General features: G+C 40.7%; 1 protein-coding gene across 2 annotated transcripts in view; it reads left to right on the forward strand.

Moving 5' to 3' along the window:
• The window catches only part of LOC306821611 (uncharacterized protein), a 113575-nt gene that overhangs the window by 17382 nt on the left and 71027 nt on the right, over nt 1-25166 (forward strand). For both annotated transcript variants that reach the window (XR_013778818.1, XM_079340141.1), the window contains exon 4: nt 5146-5249. Coding sequence is in view for 1 of the 2 variants with exons in the window: in XM_079340141.1 (XP_079196267.1) it covers nt 5148-5249 (102 nt within the window). In the remaining variant the exon portion in view is untranslated. The remainder of the gene's footprint in view (nt 1-5145; nt 5250-25166) is intronic.

Consider the following 25166-nt stretch of genomic DNA (forward strand, 5'->3'; position numbering starts at 1 on the left):
TTCTATACTTACGTGTGCCCTCTCATGTATTGCTCTCCAGGGCGTGTGATGAAAAAGTTTGACCGGCTGTGAGACATATTACTTGACAGCAAAAATGATAGATTGACGCCTATAGATCATGAATATAAAACAAAATGAAAACTTCGGCTGCAAAGAGTTCACCGAGGCAGCGAGGAAGACCGAAGCAGACATGTAAGAAACTGCTTTGTAGTTATTTGTTGGGTCATTCATAATTCCGTAAAAAAAAAAAAGGCTTTGTGCAAGGGAAGACATCAACTTTGGGCCAGGTTTGAAAAGCTCAAATACAAAACAGCACATTTCGAGTTGCTACTTTTACATAATCATATCAAAAGAGGGACTTAAACTATGAAGTGTGTGTGGTGGGTGATGATGTAATCGGCATTACAAAGCTGGGGTGTAAGAGGGGTAGTGTTAACTGTCTGCTGGCATAATAAGGGAGTTAGCTGTCAGAGAAATGCATGTAATGGCTCCCTTGCCAGCTGCCCGGTTCAGGTCCTGTGGGACTCAGCACAGACATACTATTTCTTTCACACTGTCTCATTGCTCTCTCTCTCTCTCTCTCTCTCTCTCTCTCTCTCTCTCTCTCTCTCCAGCCCGTCTTTCTGTCTCTCTCTGTTATCTGCTCGCTTTCTTTCCCTTTTTCCTTTGTTAAACTCTGACCTGGATAGGGACCATGGCAGGCCTCTCATATCTATGTCTCTTTCTATCACTCAGACAGTAAATCGTACACATGCCAACAATCACTTGCACACACACAAACACACACACACACACACTCAGTAGAGCCTTTCAGTGACCGTATCCCACAGGATGGCCCGCTCTATTCAGCATGCAGTGGGTTTCTCACGAGCGGTCAAGTCTACCATTGCTGAAACACCGAAAGAGGCTGAAGCATCTCAATAGAGCAGCCACTCGCCCAGTATGAATAGTCACATTCTGATGGCACATCTTTATCTCTCTGGCATCCCTCGCATGCTTTAAGGACTGTTCTGTTGGGATGGAATTCACAGTCAACTCCATTGTGGACGTGTTCAAGTGCAAGGCTACTGTACTCAGTAGTAGTTTCACTGATAAAGTCTTTCATATCAAATCACGGTATCGGTGAAGACATCACCAAGATTATGTGAAAATTTCTAATACTATTCTTTTAAAATCTTATTGTCGCTGATGTGCTTCAGTCTGAAGATGCCTCACATTTCTCCCGTTTCTCATGTCGCTCTTGTGCAGAGTTTCCTCCTCTCTCCTTCTTCTCCCAACAAATCCCCGAGCATTCATCCCTGGAGTGACAGTTCTTTCATCAACCATTACTGCGGGTGTTAATGGCATCCCCATGCTGACTTTTAAGACTGATTATCATATTTTGTGGATTGATTGACAGCTGACCTTCACACAAGTTTATGGTGAAGCTGCGAGATTCAACTTGTCACCTCAACCGCCTCAGTGACAGGGTATTAATAATAATCTGATTGAATTATCAGGAACCAATCAGACGACCCCAGACAAGACACTGGTTCAAAAAAAGGCTGCTTCACAGTTTGGCTCATGTAGTCACTGAATGCCCGCATACTCGTACTCAGTTAGATTTTGTGTGATTGCTGACTTGAGTTTGAGAAGGTACTCGGCTCAGACAGGCCGTGAAAAAAAAGCACATGGTGCATGGATTTCACTGGTTGATAAACCAGTGTCTGTTGCAGCAGTGCCTATGGTAGATGTTCAGATGTGGCTGCCAGCCAGTGCAATAAGAAATGGCAGTTTACACTTGGTCATGGTTGTGCAGATGCTCAGTTAAGGTTATAGGAAGTAAGCATGGTTGACATACTAGCTAAGATAGCATTTGCGTGGAATTATCACATAGCACAATGTTACTACTGCACATGCAAAGGAGACATTACTGATGTCTTCTGGAGGAGAATATTTAATATTTATTTGAATAAATTGTGGTAATTTAAAATCAGTTCCTTTCCCTGTCATCCACCTGTTCTCTAATGATTCTTAAAATAGCATTGAAAAGCTAAACAGTAACCAAACATGGATTTACTGAAGCTGTGATTTGTACTTCAATGTACGAAAGACATTAATGATGCCCATTAAAGCATGCCAGAGAATTGCCTTTGAATAAAGTAGATATTTTTTAATTGAATTTGAGAGAATGTTTTACAGATTGAACTTTGATGATTTAAAAAAAAACAACAACACATCTTTCTGTATGGTACAATAATAGTGAGATTCTGTGTTTCGTCTAACTTTTCAGTATCGATGGAAAACACTTTGGTTTGGTATTAGAACAAACAGGAAGTGCTTTTGTGGGAAGTCGTCATTCAACTACATTTGTAACCCATCTGTTCCCTGTCACAGGTTCTAATTTTAGTGTGCTCAGTCATAGGTAGAACAATTAACCAAATTGTCCTCAGTGATTATGATTGATAATCAAAACATTTTACAGGAGGTTGACAAAAGGTCCATAAAGCTTGGGGCAGAGCGGCACACATATGACCTCCTGCTGAGCTGCATAATAAAAAGGCCCCATGCATATTAATATTCGCTCTGTGCATAATGTTTGCATCTTATGACAGACCTGGAAATACCCTGACACCTCACTTGCGGTGCTTAACCTTTGGTATGCTTCACTGTGGTTATTTACGTCCACATTCCCTCATGCGGGGAGCGATCTGCTCTCACCCTGCTCTCACCCAGTTCGGCCTCTGTGGCTCTGGCTGCCAGCCTCCTCCCCCCCCCCCCCCCCCCCACACACACACACACACAAACACACACACTCCACCAGGCTCGCAAACTAACGCTCCTCCTTTGGCAACGCGTGGTGGAAGTGTGTGATGCCAAACGAGTTCCTCGTTAGCTCCCTCCCACTCGGTTGGTAGAGGCGTTTGGAAGAACTACAGCGACATCTGCATGTGCCATGGTAACAAAGCGCCAGGCTTATACCCACCCACACTGGGCTTCCCCTGCCAGCCTGCTCCCCCGTCTGTGCTGCCCCTCCTCCTCACCTGCGGCAGTCATTTCTCAAATTACTAAACATAGCTAATTGTGGGAGGCGTGAAGCTCACTTCATTTGAATATTCTGGCTCGGGGGGAAGGAGGGGGGGTTTGCCTTGCATAGGTGAAGAATTAAGCAAGGGTGTCTGGGAAAGGGGAAGACCTGCAACTATACTCCCATGTCTCTGTGGGGGTGTACATCTTTAACAGTTATGCTGACCTCACTCAGGCATTGTTTTTTTCACTTTTTAAATAACATCTTTTGCTTCCTTTTGTTAATCACCAGTTGTCTTTGTAATTATTTTTTGGCTCGTCGTTTATACTAGACAATTGTGTATCTATCTATTTGTTGTGATTACTTGCCAGAAGTTATCCCAAATTATCATGGGCCTTGTTGTGATGTACAATCAGGTGGGATCTGTTTGAGGGGTTTGTTTTTGGGGGATGTTGATAAGAGATGGTTTTTGTTTTATTGTGTATGGAGATGTTTTGAAAGAGATGGAAAAAAAAAAGAAAAAGAGAGGAGGATATTCCCATCATGGCAGCATGATTATTCTCATCACCTGTTCCCTGCAGTCATCTTCAATCCTCCTCCTTTATTGATGAGACATTTAAAAAAAAAACTTTAACAGAACTTCTCATTTAACCGCTTTTTTTTTCTATTCGTGATCTAGCGGTTAAATCCAAATTGTTCCCAAAATCTGAAATCGCAAATCTAATTTCAGTTTCCTTTACAAATCCACAAACACCCATTAGTTCTGTATGAACAGACATTCCCTGTGTGTGAGAAGGCGCCTTACTCAGATTGAAAGGTGCTCAATTAGTCCGTGTCGGAAAGGTTGAGCACCCTGACTTTTTAATTAATGTTGAATTAAACGAATTGGCAGGTTTCCAGAGACCAGGCACACAGCTTGAAGATTGTCATCGCATAATGAGCCGCTTTTTTTTTTCTTTTTATATTTCATGCTTTTCTGTTTCCAGCCCCTCGCTCTCCGCTGCCATGTGCCTGTATGCTTTAGCGATTTAATGATATGCAAATGAAATATGCATAAAACCATTCTGCTGCAGGATGATTAGGCACAGAGGACATTAGCCTGTGCCCGCCACACTGTCTGTTGTCTCCTCTGCATTCCGCTTCGACCCAGCGCCAACACCACCAATCTGAGAAAGATCGATGCTGCTAATGCACTTATCATAAGAATAACGCAAATAAAATCCCATTTTGAGAGAAATTAGATTCCAGAAGGGTGTCTCCTCGCTCCAGTTTTTGTAAGATCCAGAAGCAGGTGAGGCAGATGTCTTCATACGTGACAGTTGGTGCTCTACAGAGAGCAGGCAGAGACCAAAGAGAGCAGGTTTTCCAAGAGGGTGCACTGAACATCACTGGCAATGCAGGAGCTTTTCTCTGCTTGTTTGTGAGTACTGTGGCATTATTTGACTGCTGGCATATAACGAAGGAAGAAAAATACCCCTGTTCTTGCTTTCCCTCTCTCCCTCTCTCTTTCACTCACACACACACACACACACACACACACACACTCCACCCCCATTTCATCCTGCTCTCTCGTGCAAGCCCCCTTTTTTTTTTTTTTTTTTGTAATCCATTTGTGTAATGAAGACACAACACAATTAACATTCTCCACGGAATTATATAGACGGGTGATTATCCAAAGTTCATTAGCGCCGAAAGATTAGAATGTCCGCATTTCCCCCTTGATAGCTATGGGGGGAAAAAAAAGTACGACAGTAATTACGAATGAAGTTGTTAATCGGATTTGTTGTGATCACCCGACATGACATTTGAGATGCCCCAAAAAGATGCCATCTTTTATGCGGTCTCTCCTCAGCGGTGGTACAACAAGATCCAGGCATCTTGGTAGTGCCAAGGTTGGGTTTCCAGCACAAAGATTTTATAATCCCTCCCTTTGGATGACTTCCTCCATTATTCATATTGCCAAACCAGGCTTCTTGTCCAAACAAATCCAGGTGGAAAAAAACAAAAAGAAACCATTGCAACAACAATGTTTGGATTTGATGAAAATCATCGTGCCGTTAATTACTGTTTTCATTCCGGCTGTGCGTATTAACGACGACAACGAACTAATTAAACGCCTCCATTGTGCTTCTTTTTAGCGATGCCCATCCTTGGCTCCGTGCCCGATGCCAGCACACCTCGCGGGAACCAAAGACACCTCCCGGACCCAGAGTGTACCCTGGACAGCAACTCAAGCCAGTCGGTAAGTCTGTGTTGCATCTGTTTATGATAGTGTAGCGCAGGAGGGAATATCCTGAAAGGGTGGAGTTTGTTCATTTCTTTTGGCGGCAAGAAAGGGGCAAAAAAAAAAAAAGTGGCTGGGTTGTGGGTGTGGAGGATGTGATGAGTTCCCACGGCCTCACTACCCCCAGTTTGGTTGCAGGCAGGCCAGCACCTCCCCCTCAGTGTCTCTCGAAGTAAAGTTTCCTCCTTCTCCATGTGCCTTCTGTACCCATTCCTCTGAGTTTCTGTTGTGTCCATGCCACTGTCTCACTCGGCTGTCACGCGGCACGACACAATAATGAACATGCAGGGGATTCATATCCTGTAGGAGGAAAAACAAAAGATAAACCCCAAGAAGTTGCTGCGTTCATCGATGCTGTTGCTCGGCTTGCTGCAGTGGTAAACATCCATGCTCTTTTTCAAAAAGAAAGTTGCTCTGTTGCTACTGTCACGTTGAAAATACTCTGAAGGGAAATATGTAAACAATTTCAAGCAGCAGAAGTGCAAATATAGCACGGAGTCTGTCCACTGATTGTAATTTGCACGTCATTAATATGCATCCTCATGTTTACGTTTGTTGTCTCTCTTTTGTGTCTCTGACTTTGTAAACAGCTGCTATTGAGCTCCAGGCACAGTCCCAGAGGCCTCCCCCCCCCCTCCCCTCCCCTCCCTTGCACACAGGCAGGCATGCCTGTGATTGGCAGATTGGCAGTGTCTGTTGCAGCAGTGCCTATGGTAGATGTTCAGATGTGGCTGCCAGCCAGTGCAATAAGAAATGGCAGTTTACACTTGGGAAAATGTGAAGGGGGGTGGGGGGGGGAGTTGGCACAAAAAGAGGCACTCCTTTCACACCCTCTCTGCTAATAGTTGAACAGTTAGCCGCTTTTGTCTCGCTTCATCCAATTTGTTTACGTTTCATCCCTTTTGAACAACGACGATTCGTCAGTAGTTAATTCGAGTCGTTCATTTGATTGAGGGTGGCACCTTAATTAACGAGGCAAATTTCACCCTCGTTAGTCATAACAGATGCCGTAATGTCTCTGTTTGTTCTTTCCTCCTTTGTTTTTTGGCGACTGATTGTGTTGAAGGATATCCGACTTTGTTGATTCGGCTCAAACGTGGTACGTCCCTCGTCGCTCGCCAGTTTTCGTGCCATGTGATGCCATCATACTCCCAGCGACGACTTTCACCAAAGTCCGTAAAACGCTAACTGTGAGATGAAAAATAGCAACGGTTGACGCCAATATCTTCCAAGGGTATGTCCTTTACAGCAACGACCGAGTTGGCATGGCGTCTCCTGCCCAGATGGCTGGCTGGCTGCCTGGCTGCCTGGCACGGAGAGCTGTGCCTCAGATGGTAAGAGAGAGAGAGAGAGCAAGAAGGAGCGAGTGGGAGGAGCTTGCTATTGTGCCACCTCCACCCCCTCAGTCATTGCGAGAACAACAAAACATTTTCACACATTTTCTGTTGTTTTAGTTTGTTGTTTTAGTTTGAATTTGCGTCTTCTTGATTTATTCCACGTGAAGTTGCCGTGGAGATTTCCTCCCCTTGTGCCAGCCATCACTTCAGTGAACTTTTTGTCCCACGTATCCTCGCTCTGGCCAGTTTAGCTGTATTTTACAGTGTTGGTAATCCACTCTTGCGCTTCCATCATGATGCCATGTAGCAACAGCTTATCCATCGTAAGTGGCAGCTCAAAAAAAGTCCCTCAGGTGTGGGTCACATTTTGAGGTCTTCGTCAGCAGATATTTACTTGTTCTCCAGGTGGCATCCAAGGGATCAATATGTAGGACCCATCTTCCGTCAAACTTCTACTATTTATAAGACTGAACCCATCCACTAAAATCTGGAGAAAAAAAAAAAATCAACATTAGAGAAAACTCAATGCACGTGATTCTACCACAATGATGACAGGAGCTCTCTCTTTCTCAGACTTGATCTAACCATCGACACTACAGAGCGCAGAGAAGTCCGCCTTGGTGCTACCACTGAGTGGATGGCACTGTGCCAACTTCTCTCTGCCATCAACCGCATTCGCTCCTTGTTTCCCTTATTTGCCCATCCCCTTTCTCACTCAGTCCCTCTCTTACACACCCTCCTCCTCTCTCTAGCTTTCCTTCCACATGCCCAGCACAGCCGCCCCTTCCATCTCCCTTTTTCTTCATCTACAGCCTTGACATTAATTAACATTCGGTTTAATTAATTTCTAAAAGCCGGTGATTTACTCGAACAATGCTCGTAAGCCGGGTGACGAGGTGTTTTTCGCCCCTAGCTTGTAACCGCCGTGCCTGGCATTAGCTGTGTCTCTGCGTTTTCCTCCTCTTCACTGGTCCTGGATGTAGAAAGAGGAAATCCTCGACCCACAATCAGCTGTACTGTTGTGCAACACAACCAGGGTGAGCTTTGCCTTGTACGTGCCACTCCATAGGAAACAATCACGAGACTTGTGTTCGACTGTAACAGATTGAAGTTGACGCTTTGCTGGCTGATCCCATCACACAACGTTGGTCCTGACATTAAGAAAAAAACAATCAGTCCTTTTTTTTTTATATACTTCCTCATATTACTCTGCATACTTAACATCAATCACTCCCCCTCTTGTTCCTCCTTCATTGTCTCTGTGATTATGTTTAATTGTACCGCAATTACCTATCAAGCTGCGTTTGTGACCATCTGTTTCGTTGTAGGTGTTGTGGGACAGGGATGAGCGGCGTAATGAGCGGGTTGTAAACAAACGACTGCCCGTTCGGACATTCCTGATGAAGCTTCGCGTATGTGTGGGGTAATTATCTATTCTGTCTTGTCTGATGCGGTGGCGTCAGACGCCCAGTGTGACTACAAATATTTTGGCCAAATCTGTTTTTCTCTTCCTCTTTATTTTAAGCACTTGCCATTTGGAAACGCCTCCGAAGAGGTTAAAAAGCGGGGGGCTGAAATAGTTTAATTATTTAATGAAACCCCCCCCCCCCACCCCTCTCCCTCTTAAGAGGGTGGCACGTGGCTGTTAATTAGCAGCACGGCGGCTTGCTTTAAGGGTTGAGGGAGAACAGCCTTCGAGTCGAGTTTAACAACAGCATCTACAGTATAAACAATGTGACAAACGTCATGCGATTGCATGATTTTGGCTTCCTTTTCTGCCCCTTCATGTAAAATGCTATGTTGATGATAGTTGTGTGTGTATAATTAAATCTAATCTGAATACTGAGCTAGCTCTCCTCTTCGAAGTCTTTCTTCGCCAATGATTTCAGGGAAGCGATTGCAAAGGTCTTGTCGATGCTTAAATCTGCTTTTCTTTCTTGATTCTCATTCTTTTGTTTTTTTTTTTTCATTATGAAGTACAAGCAGAGTCTGGGCAATTGAGGCAACAAGAGGAATCCATTATGCAAATGGGGAAGTATTTGCATAATGTCTTCTGCCAGTAATATGCAAATGAACAGTATAATTTATTAGCGCCTGCGTCTGTCTCATAGTGTTCCCATAACTTACAAAGACTTTTTTTTTTTTTCCATCCTCCTCTCTCCTCCTATCCAAGCTGGCACGGCATGAACCGTGAGCACACCCACAAAAAAGGGTTGCAGGCTGGGTACTATGACTGGGTGGGAAAACTTGTCTGGCAGACTGATGAGGGATAAGGAGGCAGGGAAGGGGCGGGGACGCGTGGTATGGAAGATATGTGTAGGGGGGCACATAAATCCCTCTACAAAGGCTCAGTAGCAGATGCTAATTCTCTAAAACAACTGCGAAACTAAATAAAATGAAAGAAAAAAACAAAGGAGGGAGATTTCAGCTGGGCGGAGCGTCAAGCGATTTCTGACTTTTCTTTTTGTTTAGTTGCACCGGCGTTGGCACTGCGCACATTCTCCGTCTCTGTTGCCCGCTTTTTATTTCTTCTGTCATCGGAGCTGGCAGATTTTTTTCCTCTCGTGGAGGTTTTCCTCTTGACTCAGTTGGATGAAGGTTGGGAAGGAGAGAAAGGGGAAACAGAAGGAGAGAGGCTGCATGTCAAGGCACGAGTGTTTGCGCTCCGGTCGATCTCCAACTGTGCCCTGGGATGCCACCACTGAGACTAACCAAGCCCCTAGCAGAGCATCTAGGCTGTATCCAGGGAGACCAGGACCAGACACATTTTGATGGATGATATAAATTGTACCACACTTGTCCTGGCTTCTCACTCCCCAGCAGGATTTTGTTTGCAGCAATTACTGTGTTGTAACTTGTTAGTAATGATCGGCCTGCTTTGCATAGTTGATGGAAAGCCAGAAGCCAAAGAGGCAATTCTATATTGTTCTGGAAAAGAAGACACAGAAGACTGCTTGGAGAAAAGACTCCCACAACAGCTTACCAATTCATCAAGGACTTGACTGCTGACAGAAAAGTGTTTTATTTTTATTTTTATTCAGGGCCTGTTCTCAAAGGTATTCCTGACTACAGTTTTTTTTTTTTTTTTTAATTTTGCATTAAACTTTGCTGGAAGTCAGGATGCACTATTTTAAAATTTTCACATGCTCGACTTTGCTGAGCTTGTGACAGGTTAAAGATGTTCCTGCCAAGACCATCCCACTGCACAGCAAGAGTGCGCCCACCTCCCCCCCTGAGGCTGAAGGGGCATTTGTTATGATCCTTGTTGGACGAGGATTTTATCGCAGCAGGCGTGGACATGAGCGCGTGTGTGGTAATTCATGTGGTGACTGCTTACTGAGGAGCAAAAAGAGACAATAGAGATTGTCTCAGATTATTTCTCCAAAACATGCACAAAGACACACTCATCTCAAACCGAGAGGGGTTTGTCACTTTCTCTGTTTCTCAGTCAGGACTTTGGATTTGATACATCTGGGAGGAAATACCGACCTGACTCTGCTCTTCTTTGTTTTCACCTTTTGTGGTTCTTTTCTACAAACCTTGATGCTGCTGATTTCAATACAGACATTTCTCAAATTGAATGTCAAGATACATTCTTTCCAAAGCTGTTTTATATCATCAGGGTTCCTATTTGCACACTTCCATTCCTCATTTTCCTCATAATGAGGTGGTCAAATTGCCTAGACTAATTTTCTATATGCATTGCATTCATGCCTGCAATTATCTTCTTGATTTAGCATTCAACTGGCAGCTCGTTATACTGCACAGACCTTTCATTATGTCTAATGAATGGCTCGTTTAAATGTGGAATATTTGTACTTGAATGTTATATCTGAATATGCATTGCAAAGATCACATTTAAGTGGGTAGTTTCGCAAATTGTCCAGAAATAGTTTCTTCTTCAGTGGCATACTTCACGTAATGTTTTTATTTATTTATTTTTTTAACATTACATTAAGTTCTACAGATGTGTTTGTAATCATTCATTTTGACAAAATGCTTTTATAATAAGCATACAGATATATATATCTGATATAAATCATTAGAAAAAAAAAATTAAGTGAACAATCTAAACTTTAGAATTATGTGTAGAAATAGGCCCAAATAAGTTGTGAAACAAGTGTTAAAGGTGCAATATGTAGATTTGGTAGTGAAATTTGAAAGTTGGAGAAGCGAAACAATTCTATGCTATATTTTCTGAACTAAATTTCTGAAGTACACAAACTTTATTCAAAGGAAAAAATGGGTCCCTGGATCACTGTCTAGAGATTTAAAGCTACCAGGACAGTTTACGTTGTGGACCCTCCACCATAAATTCTCGCGTAGCGTTTTATCTTCAAACATTGTTACAGGGACCAAATTTTCCTCTGCACACATTTGTGTGTAGAGTTATGAAAATCTACCACAAAATAGGTAAATTTCCCCATTTGTCTAACAAAAGTCCAGAGTGTACCTTTAAGGTTTATGGAACCTGCTATTAAGCATGAAGAAAGACTGCTGACTGCTGCCAAATGTTTTCATAAATTATCAATAGCATGATGAAATTACAAACTTGACTTAAAAAAGTATAAATAAATAAGTAAGCTCATAGTATATACGGGATCATTCTCAGACTTTTTATTGAATGGAAGCAGACATTTACTTTTAACTTGGACGTCCTCTTATAGAGGTAGAATATTCTAAGAAAGCCTTCTTGTTATTTTATCCTAGATTTGTGTATGTGCTGGTTTATACGTGTGTTATGTTGATGTATGTTTGATAGCAGCTTCTAGAATGTTCTTAATGCTCGTTCTGAGACAGTATGTCATGTTTCTTTATTTTTAATCTAAGTATGAAGGCAGTTGGCATTAAGAGTTGCCTTTAACAGCCAGTTTCCAAAGAAGTAGATCTGACCAATTCCTACATGTTTAACATCAGTAATCCTCTTTTCAGTTTGTCTCACTCCAAAAAAAAGGCCCCAATGATCAATGATGAAGAGAAAATGTTTGTATTCAGCATGAACAAAGTGTCACTTTAAAGTAAACTACAGGTTTTGTTCTTTTGGTTTATGCAAATAAGTTGTTATTCCTTCCAATGTCATAAAAGTTACAGCAATAACATTGTCCAAACATATCACATTGTTTTTCTTGATGTGAAATGTAACTGTGTTGCATGGGAAAATAATATCTTCTGAAATCGATCGAAATGATATTGTGAAAGACTTTATGATATTGGCAACATATCATGTTTTTATCCAAAGAATTGATGTCATATTGTATCGTGATGAAACTGGGGATTTATACTCATACTTTTTTTGTTCCTTATAGAAATATGATTAAGAAATAAATACAAACATTGGATTCTGAAATCTGCTCTTAGATCAAATGAAAATATTGAGAAACCCAGAACTTAGAGGAAGAACTTAAAGTGGACATAGATAACTAAGAATGATACAGATATGTTTTTACATTGTATAACCTGTGCAGATATCCAGTGCCATAGAGTTGCTAACTGTTTCAGTGAGCAAATGTGTGTAAGTGTGTAATGCCCAAATGTTCCTAAATTGGATGAATAAAGCATCTCTGATGGATTCTACAGGAAAGGAATCTACAATTGACTGGGACACGTTAATGTTAGTTTACCTTAAAACTGCACAGGATCCAAAGCAACAAGTATGGATGTGGAAGCAGAGTACCTACTGTATGACCCACATGCTCTGTTTCATGCAATGTGTCGCGTTCACTTTATTTGTCATTAAGTCAATCTGTTCATTTCTTCTTATTCAAGCCCTTTCAAAGACAACCTGGGGATACCTGGGGGACCTTTGGTTCTGTTGGGCCAAGCCAAAGAAGAACATATTGACTGTTCAATAAAGCTTTCATGTGACTAAATGTTTATCTTTTAAGTCTTTACTCTCTTTTTTTTATATACACCGATGTCTCCAATAGAACCTGTGATACGTGCTTCTTTTTGATCTCTATCTTGAAATGTGTGCTTCTTGAGTGTGTGGGTAAAAGTAAGCATGAAACACAGTTTGATTGAGAGCAACATTTCTCAACATCAGATGACTACAAAGATCTTGTAGTCGCTCTCCTGCCCTGAGTGTGAAGTGCAGTCCTTGTCGTGAAGGCCTTTTACCAACTGATTTGCAAAAATCAAAGATTCCAATAGCGGAGACCAGAGTAAAACAAAAGCCATAGAAGAAGAATGTATCTTTAATTATCATCAAGACATCTTATAACATCTTTGGCATTACAATGTTCAATGACTCAATGGTGGTGTTGTTGGCGATGTGTTGAGACTACGTCATTTTAAACCTGGTTTATATGTGTGTGTGTGTGTGTGTGTATATATATATATATATATATATATATATATATATATATATAATGACAGTTTTGAGCTGTGTAGAAAATTGGATCAAATTTTTCAAATGTGGATGAGGAAAGTGGATCTGTTTTCAGGGAAAGGCATGAATTAGAACCAAGACGTGATTGCTACCATCACTGAAAGCTCCCTTCACATTCACTGCACCCTCTGACCCCTCAGCACACATTAGAAGGTAAGGATTTATTTCAGCACAAGACGTTCCCATAAAAGTGGCAATCTTGTTCCACCAGCATGAAGGTTTAAGCATTCTGGGTAACAGCATCTGAAATCACAGAGACACAAATGGGTGTATCGTTAAATACAGTCCATTCATGAATAATGGAGCTTGCCTAGAATGAAAGGCACATCATGTAAAAGCTTTGCTTTTCTATATAGCAATGTTATTCTTACTCCCTTTTTAATAAACACCCCATCCTGGTTGTGAGAAGAATCTGAGATCTGATTGTAACTGAAAATACGGTTCTGTAATATATTATTTGGTTACCTCAGGAAGAATTTGTTTAGTGTATAACATAATAATAATCCGGTCTGGAACTGCTCTTTTTATAAAGTGTCTGGAGATTACATTTGTGTGAATGGGCGCTCTACAAATAAAGAGTATTTTTCTATCTTTAAAAACCAATGTTTACAAAACGAACGGTGTTCAATCTGCTCTGATTATTCTTTACTGTGTGAAAAAAAAAAGTTTTATGTCATAAAAGGCTTTTGATAATTTTTGACATTGCTTTGAAACATTAGGGCAAGTACATTCCAGTGTGTATGCTTGTGGGCAAGCTCAGGGACCTGTGTATGTGGGGGGAAAAAAAACGATCACAAAAAAAACTTAAAGAATCTCCCTCTGATCCTCAGGCAGACATTTTCTCCTCAGAAATATTGTCGAGAGAGAATAAGGGTGCACATTTTTACTTATCCATCTTTCTTTTTTATGCCTTATTAGCTCTACCTATGAGCTTTCACGTCGGGGTATGTAGAAAACAACATGTCTTAACATCTATCTGATGATGTCTCTAAAGGATCTTTTGGTAATATTTTGTTATAATATATTAAGCATCGTAATCTGCTGTGCTTTCATAATGTAGATAGTTCTTTTCTCGGTGAAAGACTGGACTTCTTCAAAGGTCATAGTTCACAAGCAAAGCGGAGCACTTGGCCTGTTGCATGGTTTTAGGAGGCCACGCAGAGTAACACTGAAATGTCACTCATTCTGTTGTGACCTCAAACTCAACAGGGTACCTGGACTCAAACGCATACTGTAAGTGGACTTGTTGATGAAGTAGTGGCAGACACCAAGAATAGGATGACAGGCCAGATAAACGTATGGGCAGTGGATAGATACAGATTCAGTCTAAACTGAATGTGGTCACAGGCCACACCTTGCATATCATTGCTGTGAGGTGGCTGTAAATTACCTTCAACCTGGGCAAAAAAAAATCAGCAGCTCAAAGAGACATCACTATGTCAACATGGAGGTAACACTCTGCATGTGTAATTGTTTCATGTCTATCACTGCACAGCAGATGCATTCACTGCCTCGGCAGCAAAATTAGACTTTCATATTAAGAGTGACAGTCGTTGCAGTGCAGGTATGTGGACATATGAGCTGTGTGTCTTTTGCTTCACTGCACTACCCACTACAGTTGCCTGCTAATGCTTCCAGAGTGCCCTGCCCTCTCACGCCTGATGAATCAGACACTAGTGCCAGAGGGTAAACATGTCCACTGCCACATGTCTTTCTCCTGAATGGCTGCATTTAGCATGCACCACAAGCCAAAGTCAATGGATGCATACGCATGTGTCTACTCAAACATGCAGACACATCTCTAATGAGTCTAATCCTGAAATGCACACCAGTCCAGGACTGTGTCAAGCGTTTATGTTAACTTTTGCATGCAAAATGCACTGACATGGTTGCAAGCAGAATGCTGCATTATTCAGACTGAGTTGATGGGGGTAATTAAGATACTTGTAGTCACTTCATAATTCATATGTGTTGAAGGCGTTGCAGTTTAAGTGGGATAAACAGAGCTGACCCATGATATGATGTTGGATGAGACAACATGGCACTGGTGCATAGAATTGCTGTCTTTTCTTATTTCGCTTCCAGCTAGTAAGGGTTGAGTTGGAATAGTGGTAAATAAAAATTCATATTTCTTCATATACTCTGCCAACAAAGCCTTCGCCTCTTTTTGACACCAGTTAGTGGTTCAGAGAACACAAAACACATACATCTCTGCAAATGTGACCCTGAGTTTTCGCATATACATTTTATGAAAATACATGATTTTAAAATGCAATTACAAATACGAATATTGATGGTGTCAGAGGTGAATAAATGATGATGACATCTGGCTGTTGTCTGTATTTGTGTTGGCTCCTGAAAGAATGAATAAGCAAATGGATCTAAGTAAGCAAGTCCTACAGAGTGACTTTTTCAAATAATGTAACAACTGAATGTTTCGAGTTAAAAAAGAACACATGAGAAGTGTTTCAGTGCTGATAGAAACATGAGTCAGTGGATGATTGAGTGACTAGCCCAATAGTTTTAACCAATGTAAACAGATGATAGTGAGCATTAGACTGAGTATTGATTATGAATGTTTAATACTCTTCCCACTGCAACTGAAGGAAAGCCTTACAGGCCCACAGCTAATTAGTCGCTTGTCGATAACTGACACTGAGATGTATTCCAGGGGATTGTCAGCTACAGTTCAGCGCTACTGAAACTAAAACACCTGGAGGAAAGAGAAGGCAAGTGTGGAAAGCTGAACTAAAGAGTATAGGCTAAGTAATAGAATCCTACAATCAGAAACCACTTGATTTGAAATTAAACCCCCCAAGAATATAAAGCTCTAAGATGTGATGTTTCCCTGAATTCTTAAAGACTATTAATTGTGAATATTAAGGCCTGCAAAACCACAACAGTCTCTTACAAAGTAGCCAGGAATCAAGCAGATTTTCATGCAGCCTTAACATGTCAGTCCTTGTGTTAGAGAAGCAATGACAAACACTATGAAACATTAGGACCAGTGCATTAAACATGAGATTACTGAATGGGTTGTGGAAAGGTTGGGAGACAGAGCAGCAGTCTTAGATAGGAGGACTTTAATGAATGTGGGTGCAGGCCTGGTAGCCAAGTATTCTTCTAACTCCTGCTCTGGCACATTTGAGCTTTCAGCAACACAAGAAGTGATCGCCGAGCTCTTGAAAAAGTCAGGACAGCTCTACTTTTTCCAGTCTTGACGCTTGATGTCAGAAGTACAAATGTGAGTGTGGTAGGGAGGAACCAGTGCGTCCTTCTGAAAACAGCCAACAACATTGCCGTGTAACAGGCTGTAAACATTGTAAACCATTAGGCCTGCACACCGCACGATGTGCAATTACACGTTTCTGTTTTGCAATCATGATATGAAGTGTGATACATAAGCATTTAAAGCGTGCTTATTAGCCACAAATCAGACTTTTAATGTTTTCACAATCCCTTTTTGCGACATGCTCCTCTTGAATCCGACGTCAAAGCTCCAGCATTTTGGCATGAATCAAACTGAAGGTAGCCGCGTCATCTGACTGCATCACAATGGTGTGAACACATGCTGAGTGAAAAGCTTAACTTGTTAACCAAAAAGGATTATTTGCAATGAATACAGACTGTGGGTGCTTTGTGTGAATTCTCATCTCCCAATCACGATGAAATTGCGATATTTGCGCAGCCCTAAAATCCGTCCAGGGCAGCATGTCGTCACAATGTGCAGGAAAAACTCAGCCTCTTGGAGTTTTTGTTGCTGCTTCGCGTTTGTGAGGAACACAAACAGGACAATATAATTAAGAAGGCATGTTTTTTTTGTTTTTTTTTAAAGCTGCATTCTGGTTGCATTCAGGACAACAAGGCACCTACAGTATGTTGGGTCATTAGCATCATGCATCCAGATTGCCAGTCCCTTCTCCTTTAGCTTTCACTCCACCCCTTCTGCCTGCAGTCTTGTGAGCAGCGTGCTCTGGCGGCTAAAGGCGCTCGTTAAAGTCCATAACTTATCTCACGTTTGAAGCTAATGGGAAGAATACTGGCTGCAGTGAAAAATAAATTACATTTTTCCCCCTTCTCTCTTGCTGCCCTTCTGAACCCGCAGCGTAATATAGCAGTGGTGAGAGTATGCATTACAGATCTTAGCATTAGAATTTATCTGTGCTCACGACGCTGACTGATGCATTTGGAAATAATGTACTGGAGCTGGGCATTACAGGAACCCGTGTAACTAATGGACAGCTCTCGCCTGTGGCCGGCGATGTATATCATTCAGCTGAACTACCTCATCAACTCTAACAGTTCTTTGCAGGGCTTCCTAACCAGACCCACTCAGGGTTTACAATAAAATCTGCTCTAATAAAAGCCCCTCCCTTTTACTCTGTTCAGCTCCATCTTTAATCATTTATTTTGTCAGTAAATCCTTTGATTCGACTCACTATAGTTATTTACTCTTAAAAGTACATGGTGACGACCCTGTGGCGTGGCCACTAGTCTTCAGGAGGCACCTGGGTCTGGTGCACTCTGGCCTACCAAGAGCTGCTGCAGTCCTCATTCAGACTCTCTGGCCTTTTTCACGTTGCATCTCCAAATTGGATTTTTTGCACATTCAGATTGTATTTTGTTTGTTCGTTTTTTTCTGCCAGACTGGACATAAAAAAGCCACATGAGATCAGATTTTTCCAAATCTGATTCGAAACACGTACAAAGGTGGTTTCGAATGCGATCCGACTCAATCTGAACAACTCAGTGGTTTCAATGTGTCTTCTGCGTCACCCGCAACGCAACAACATCGACAGTAACAACGACGTAGATCCAACCAGCTGGAAGTTAACTTTGGTCAGTGGAGGAAAACAGCAAGAATAAAGACAAATATATGATAAATTACAAACATTTATAATTCATGTGCTCTGAAAAAAGAAACAATCTGTCACCTGTAGCAGCTGTAAACACATAAAAACATGTCATTACTGTATGTGTGTGTGCGTGTGTGTGCGTGTGTGTGTGTAATACAAGGTGAGCCTGAGCAGAGCAGGGTTTGATGGTCAGTGGTCAACGCTGAGTGAGTAACGACACATTGCGGTCTAATTTCTGCCAGTGTCTCAGCAACTGAAATTTTAACGGGAGAAAACAAACAAACAAACACAAGAGAGTATGCAACTAAAACAATGAGATATTTGAAGATGTTTCCCAAAAGATAAGAAACGGTTAGCATTAAGCCTGTGTGGTAACTTCGCAGTGTTGCTTTAAGCTGCCTGTTGATTTGATTTGATTTATATTATGAATCATATTCAAAGCAGAATAAGCTACTGGGTTAAATCCTTTAAAACACATTATATTATGTAGATAAAACAGTGATATTCTTTTTATAATAATATAATAATTAAAGGTTTCACAATTCTGTTTTCATTACATTTATAAATAAGTATTTTGTTTGTAAATATATCCAAATCAAGCGAGGCTGGCTAGTTTAGTGTATCTATATGTATGTATGTTTGTTAAAAATAACATTGACTGTAATTTACTTTCAAACAGGTTTACCATCTTCCAATGGCAACATTGTCCTTGGCTGCATTTTTTTTTTTTTAACTTTTGGTTGTTTTTTTAAATTCCAATTAAATGTATTAAAACGTAGCATTAACAAATGTTTTGAAAGTTTCTGATCGTATTATTTTGAAATATATTCAAACAATACGTGTTGCGTATAGGAACCCAATTCAGTTTCAGTGAACAGCAGGAAGAGCAGACTTCTTTCGTCATGCCTCTCTCTGGCTCTATTCTCCTGCACATTTTTATTTAATGGTGTTTATGTTTTAATAGCTGCACCAGACAGAAGCTGCTTGTCTCCAAAGTAATGTAAAGAACAAGGGATAGGTCAGATGAATTCCATCCACACAGAGGTCAGAGAGACAGAAAGTGAATAGCAATGTGGATCCCCCAGCAGGCAGACGAGAGAGACTAATAAGAGCATAACAGAAGAAGAGGAGGGGGCCCTTGGGAACCAGCATAAAGGCTTTCAGTACATTTTTAAAAGAAAGTGGTCTGAAAATATAATGATGCATGCTTTGAAATGCATCAGTAATCAGGGAAGAAATTTGTTGGAGGATATGAAGTAGGATTGAAATTCCCCAGCTGTGTTGAAGAACAGGGCTTGTAGGTGGAGGGTTAGGTTAGAAGGGCAGAAAAGGAGAATATAGAATCGAAAATGTGTGTGCACCAGATGGAGGTTTTTTTTCTGTCTTCTGTGTTCTTTTTGTACACAAGGTAGAAAAGACAGGAGGAAGTCTGTGTTCCCTTACGGATTTAGTAATCTGTTTCAGGTACCGCTCAATATCGAGATAGTTAATGAAATCCTCATGTCTCTGGCAGGCCACATTATTTTTCATACACACATGTATTCAGATGCTCAAATCCAGGTAGACATGACCTAAATAAAGTGAGTAATACAGCAGGTACCATTCTCATTAGGAATAACACTCTGACCTGGGTAAATCCAGAAAACCTTTGATTCTTTTTTTCATTTCCTTGAAAGTGGACAAAATCTTTTTGTGAGTTGCATATAGCCAACATGACCTTGAACTAGATCCCGAAAGTTCTGTTTTTGATGTATTTCTATAAAACAGAGGCATACAAATGATTCTCTGATAAGTACATGCATTTAACACGAGGTAAAAAAAAAAGAAGAAAAAAAAAGTTCAGCAGGTTGATTTAATGTGGTGGTTTGTTTTTGTCCCAGCAGCTATTCAAACCTCGAGTAAATGCCTTTCACCAAAAAGACAACCATCTCTCTGCGGTATTTGATTTAAAGATAGAGAAAACTGACATTGAGGGAGATGTTGATGGAGAGTGAGTCTCTGTTTTACTTTGTTGTTAAGTCCACAGTATAATACAGTCCTAATATAATATAATGTGTGAATGAAATCTCAGTTGCTAAAGTCTGATATTATATCACTCCATCATGCTAAAAAGTAGGGCTGGGAATCTTTGGGTGTCTCTCAAGATTCGATTCCATTTCGATTCTTGGGATAATGATTTGATTCAGAATCAAACTTATTCTGGATCCATGGATTCAAAGTCCTTTTTTTTGTCTGTTTTTGAATTAGTACATAGTCCAGGATCATCTGTGAGACTGGCTGAATTTACTGTTGCTCTATTTGGCGTTGTACTAATTTAAAGAGCACAGTGACTGATTCACCAAAAACCACCTAGTAAAATGCCTGGTTTTGTATATTGAAAGGAAAAAGTGGGAGCCATGTAGTGGCCAAGTGCAGTCAATTCAGCAGTCTAGCTGCTCTAATCCTTTGGTGTATTTAATATGAGAAGTACCACTGGAATGAAACCACGTTTGGTCGGTTTTCATTAGTTGTAGTAAAAGTAGGAAAGTCCAGTTATTGGTACTGTTAAAGTTCTTCTTGTGCAAATTATGATTTAACTCTGCCATTCTTCTTGAGTACAACTCAACTGAAGAAATCACACAATATCATGCTGGTGTTCTTCTACATAAAGAGCAGGGTTAAAATGAAGGAATGTTTTTGAAGGTCCATGTACTGAAGTGTTGGCCTTGGGACACAGCCTTTGCTTTAAGGGTGTCTTCCTGCATAATTTCCTGCTTTGTGTTTTTCCTCCTATTCTTCTCAGAAGAGATGGTTGGTCAATGAGAGTGTTTATATCTGTTTTCCACATTTCAATCGTGAGTGGGAGTTTTATTGTAAAAAAAAGGCCCATCTCTGATCTGTCTATGGTTGTCAGAATGTGAAATTTGGATGGAAAAGGAGACCAGAGAAGTGGAGGCAGAGCTATGGGCCATTGTCCTGTGTCTGTGGACCAGTGCTGCCACCCTCTAATGGGTCTATGTGAAAAGGATTTGTTGGGAACTCAAACTGGTGGCCATCAGACAGATAGCTATTACCTAACAGCTCGCCATTAAAAGGTTGACTGTGCCAGTGCAGGAATAGAAATGCTCCATTGCCGGTCCAATTTCATATAATTGCCTTTGGCTTATTGTTTACTGAAGTGCACATTTCCAGTGTACGTTCATCACCGCTCCGCTAGATGTTTTATTTGATTATTTCCTTTATGTCATTTTACTGTGAAGCTATCATTTATAATTTACCAAACTACATCATCCTATCTGTGCTGGCTTGCCTTCAACTGGGCTCATCATCCCCGCCAAAAAAAAATAAAAATGCCTTTCCCCTTTTGTGAATGGTTACCAATAATACATTTCAATTTCAGGGCATTCAATTATCCCATTTGTAGATTGAGAATTTCTGTCTCTCTGTATTTGTTTTTGTGGCACATTTGTGACAGCCCTGGTTCCCTGATAGCTGTCCCCACACTCTCGGCCTCGTCATTTTTTTTTTTTTTTTTTGTTATCTCTGAGCACCAACGTTGCCCCCCGGTCACCCTGTCGGCACCTTTTGATGTATCTCCTGTACAATTTGACATGGAATTTCTAATGAGGAGGCATTATCATTCAGATGCCTGTCTGAGTGGAGAGTGACCTCTGGCACTTAGCCGTGATTATCTGTTTGAGACCAGACCTTACTGTGGTTGTGATAATAAATGAAAGCTTATACTGTAGGTCTGATGAGTTTGAGATGGAATCAGGGCAAATTAACATGATGATAAGTTATGTAAACTTTAGCTCATGTACGGCAGGAAGTAACATGGTCACACAAGGTCACATAAGGTCATCTGTTTTGTCATATGCTGTTTTGGTTTGCAACCAACACGTATATTTATGATTGATAGAAAGTGCTGTAGTCCAATGAGACTTGATATTGTTAAAGCCTTTCTTTGTAAATGCAATGTTGAACTATTTGAATTGGTTTATTGGTTTATTTTTGACAGGGTCTGTGCACAACACAGGCGTTGGCCCCTAGTTAATGATAAAGCTTTTCTAAACCTGTCATCCATGGGCTGGTGTATATTAGCCGCATAAGTATAAACAGGAGAGAGTGATAGAGAGACAGGTAGTGAGAACTTTGATGCCTTTGACATTTGTTTGAAATCATCTCACTGTTTTGATGTTTTACCACACAATGTCGACTTCAAAAGAAGTCTTCCTCAGGGTCTTTCAAAAGAAATGTACACCCAAAAGACTTCTTTGAAATTAAATTTAAATTATTATTATTTATTTTTTTACTTGATTAGTACGAGACAAGAAAAACAAATAAGGCATGTTTTAGTGACAAAATAGCTGGCTTGTTTTAAAGGAACACCTGTTTTTTTCCTCCACCTTATTACAAGATGCTGGTGAGAAAGGATGGTAGAACAAAAGGAGCCCTTGGTTCTTGCCTCTCCTGTGAGAGTCAGGGGGCACCTACACAACTTCAAGATGCTTTTATTGTAATTAGGTTCAAAAACCTTCTTCTTTTTTCACTATTATTCAAAGATCTCTCTGGGCCCTGCAATGACTACCACTCTCTCTCTCTCTCTGTCTTCCTTCACTGTAGGTTTTAAAAATCATCTGTGATTAGCATGCTAATGACCGGCACTGAAACCTGGGTAGATCAAGACAATTTAAGTACTTTCTGGGTGCCTGGAGATAACAAATAACCTTTAACAGATGAAATGTTCTGCTTCTATTGAGTAAACTCCAAATTTTCAGAGCAATTTGTGAAAATACTGAGAGTAATCTTTTCTTTTATGTTCTAGAGTCACACGCCTGCCTCCGGCTCATTGTAGTTAATTATACTGAAGAGCCTGTGTTCTCATCTTTTCTTTTTTTTTTGTTTTCTCCCCCACGTTCGGTTCCTAGTGGATCTGCATATTCTCTCCGCAGCTCTACTTGATGTTGCTGCTTGAGTTCTGAGTGGTTCATTTAGCAGGCCTGGTGCTTCTTTGTCACAGTGAGGAGTGATCAAAGAAGCTATTTAATGCTGAGGTGTAGGAACAACAAGAACACCCGGCTCAAGCAGCGTGCATGGCCTGCTGTATGTGTGTATTTATAAGATAGAAAATAATGAATTTAGTATAATAACCCCTTTAGAAAAAACCCTTTTGACATTACACAGTGGTCACAGGGCTTTACCTAGCTCTCCTTAGGGAGCTCGAAATAAAGAGAAGAACAGGTATACATTGCATGCGGCCAGGTCGCAGAGCAGCCGGGTCGAGAATGAACAAATAAAAAGTGTGGGTGTGATGCCTTGGCACAGGGCAGACATGGTGACTAGCTTCATAGAAGAAACAACGCTATGTGTTCAGAGAGCCTGTTTGAAGATAGAGGGAGGGCCGCCCCGTAGCTGAAGACATCTGGCCCACAGTTCACAGTGAAGAAATCTTATGAACTCATGAACACAGCATTGGCAGATGTGTGTCTGTCAATGTTTTATTCAAAACCTTTCTTTGTTTACTTCCTCTATTTATTGTCTTGCATTTCTTCCAAAATACACTCGTAAACAAGCCAGACACTTGTAGGTTGTGATCCACTGTGCTAAAAACATTGGCTCCGGAGTTGTTTGAGAAGCCCGACCACTCGGAGACGATAACCTGCAGTGTGCACACCAGCTCATCTCTCTCCGTGCGCTGCCCCAGGCCACAGGCTCCAGACAACCCCGGCCTCTTCACACTTCCACACATCCACCTCGCTCCTGCACTCGGCTTTTATTTCTCTCTGCCTCTTTCTCTCTCTTTTTTTTTATTTTTATCCCTTTTCTACATTGATTCAAATCAATTCAGTCTGCCTACGTATTCGGGATGTGTAAACAAGTGGCCTCATAGTGCAAACACATTTTCCAATAGTAACTAGTACAGTTCATTCAATCAGTAGCTCCTGATAAACAGTTGATCATGATGTTAAACATTTTTGGACATATACAACTCCATCAATAAAACAGTTTGGACATTTCTAGAGATGCACTGGTACCAACTTTTTTTTGCAAACCGAGTACAAGTACTTACATTTGGGTACTCACTGATACCGAGTACTGTGTTATGGGTATGTATTAATGTCTCTGAAATGGAGGCATTACTTAGTTTTTAAGATGATAAAAGACAGACAGGCAGGCAGGCACACAGACTCTCCACTCCGCTGACATCTCGCTTTTCTCCATCTATCCACTCAACTTAAAAGGGGTGCCTGCTCGCCGTAAAGTGGTAACGAGTACTTAAAGATGGTATCTGACCAATGCTGAATACTGGTATCGGGGCATCCCCATATCTAGAACATTGCACACAAATAACGTACAATGTTTTTATCCATACACAGCTGAACTATGTAATCAAACATTTTAGATGACAGGCCATAATAGAATTTATATGTAAATATCTACGATGAAAGTTTCACTGGCTAAGTTGGGCTGTCAGTGTAAACTTTGTGTAAAGTTCTGAATACACTGTTGTTTTTTTAAATCAGCGTTAGGGATGTAACGCTTCACTCATCTCAATCTTACTCTGTATAACTTTGCCTGTTAAAACCAACCACCTCTGCTCTGCAGCTACTGACGCTCACCATTATTTTTAAATTCAAAATAATGTAATTTAGTTTTTCAAACATGTAGTTCAAAATGTTATGAATCACAATGACCTAATGAAATTGAGCGATGAATCGTGAACAATTTAGTTTTTTTCTTCCCCTTTTACCATTCCTTTCTGTGTACTTTCAACGTTTCTTGTGCTGAAATAAAAATCAATAAGTCGTCATTAATTTGCTCTTCAGAAAAAAAAATCACACTGTCCATGTTAGAAACCTCTAAACTTTTCCCTTCTGCACAGCATGACCTTTAAGACAAGAAAATGTTCAGAATTTACACTTTACATATTTATAAGCAACCCTAAAAATGTACTTTTACAAACAAACGGATTACTTTAGAAATACGGAAAGTTTAGTTTGAAGGTGTTGACTCAGCTGTTTAGAGAGCGATAGAGTCCTTAATAATACCCTTTCAACAAATGAAAAGCTAAGTTTAACAGTGCTCTGTTTTTAAATGCTATGACGATTGTGATACCAAGCCGATCTGTTGAATTTTTTAAACCATCTAGATGTATATGAAGCATCTTTAGACAACTAAAGAATAATGTTTGTAGTGAGAGAGGATAAACAAGTGTCTCCTCCATAAGAGCCAAGAAGAGAAGATTCATTTCAGTTTTCCTTTCGGGTTATTATGGCCATTGGTGCTTTCTTTGAAAAGACATGTATGATGCAAC

The sequence above is a fragment of the Symphodus melops genome (assembly GCF_947650265.1).
Source record: "Symphodus melops genome assembly, chromosome: 3".
In the NCBI taxonomy this organism is placed as follows: Eukaryota; Metazoa; Chordata; class Actinopteri; order Labriformes; family Labridae; genus Symphodus; species Symphodus melops.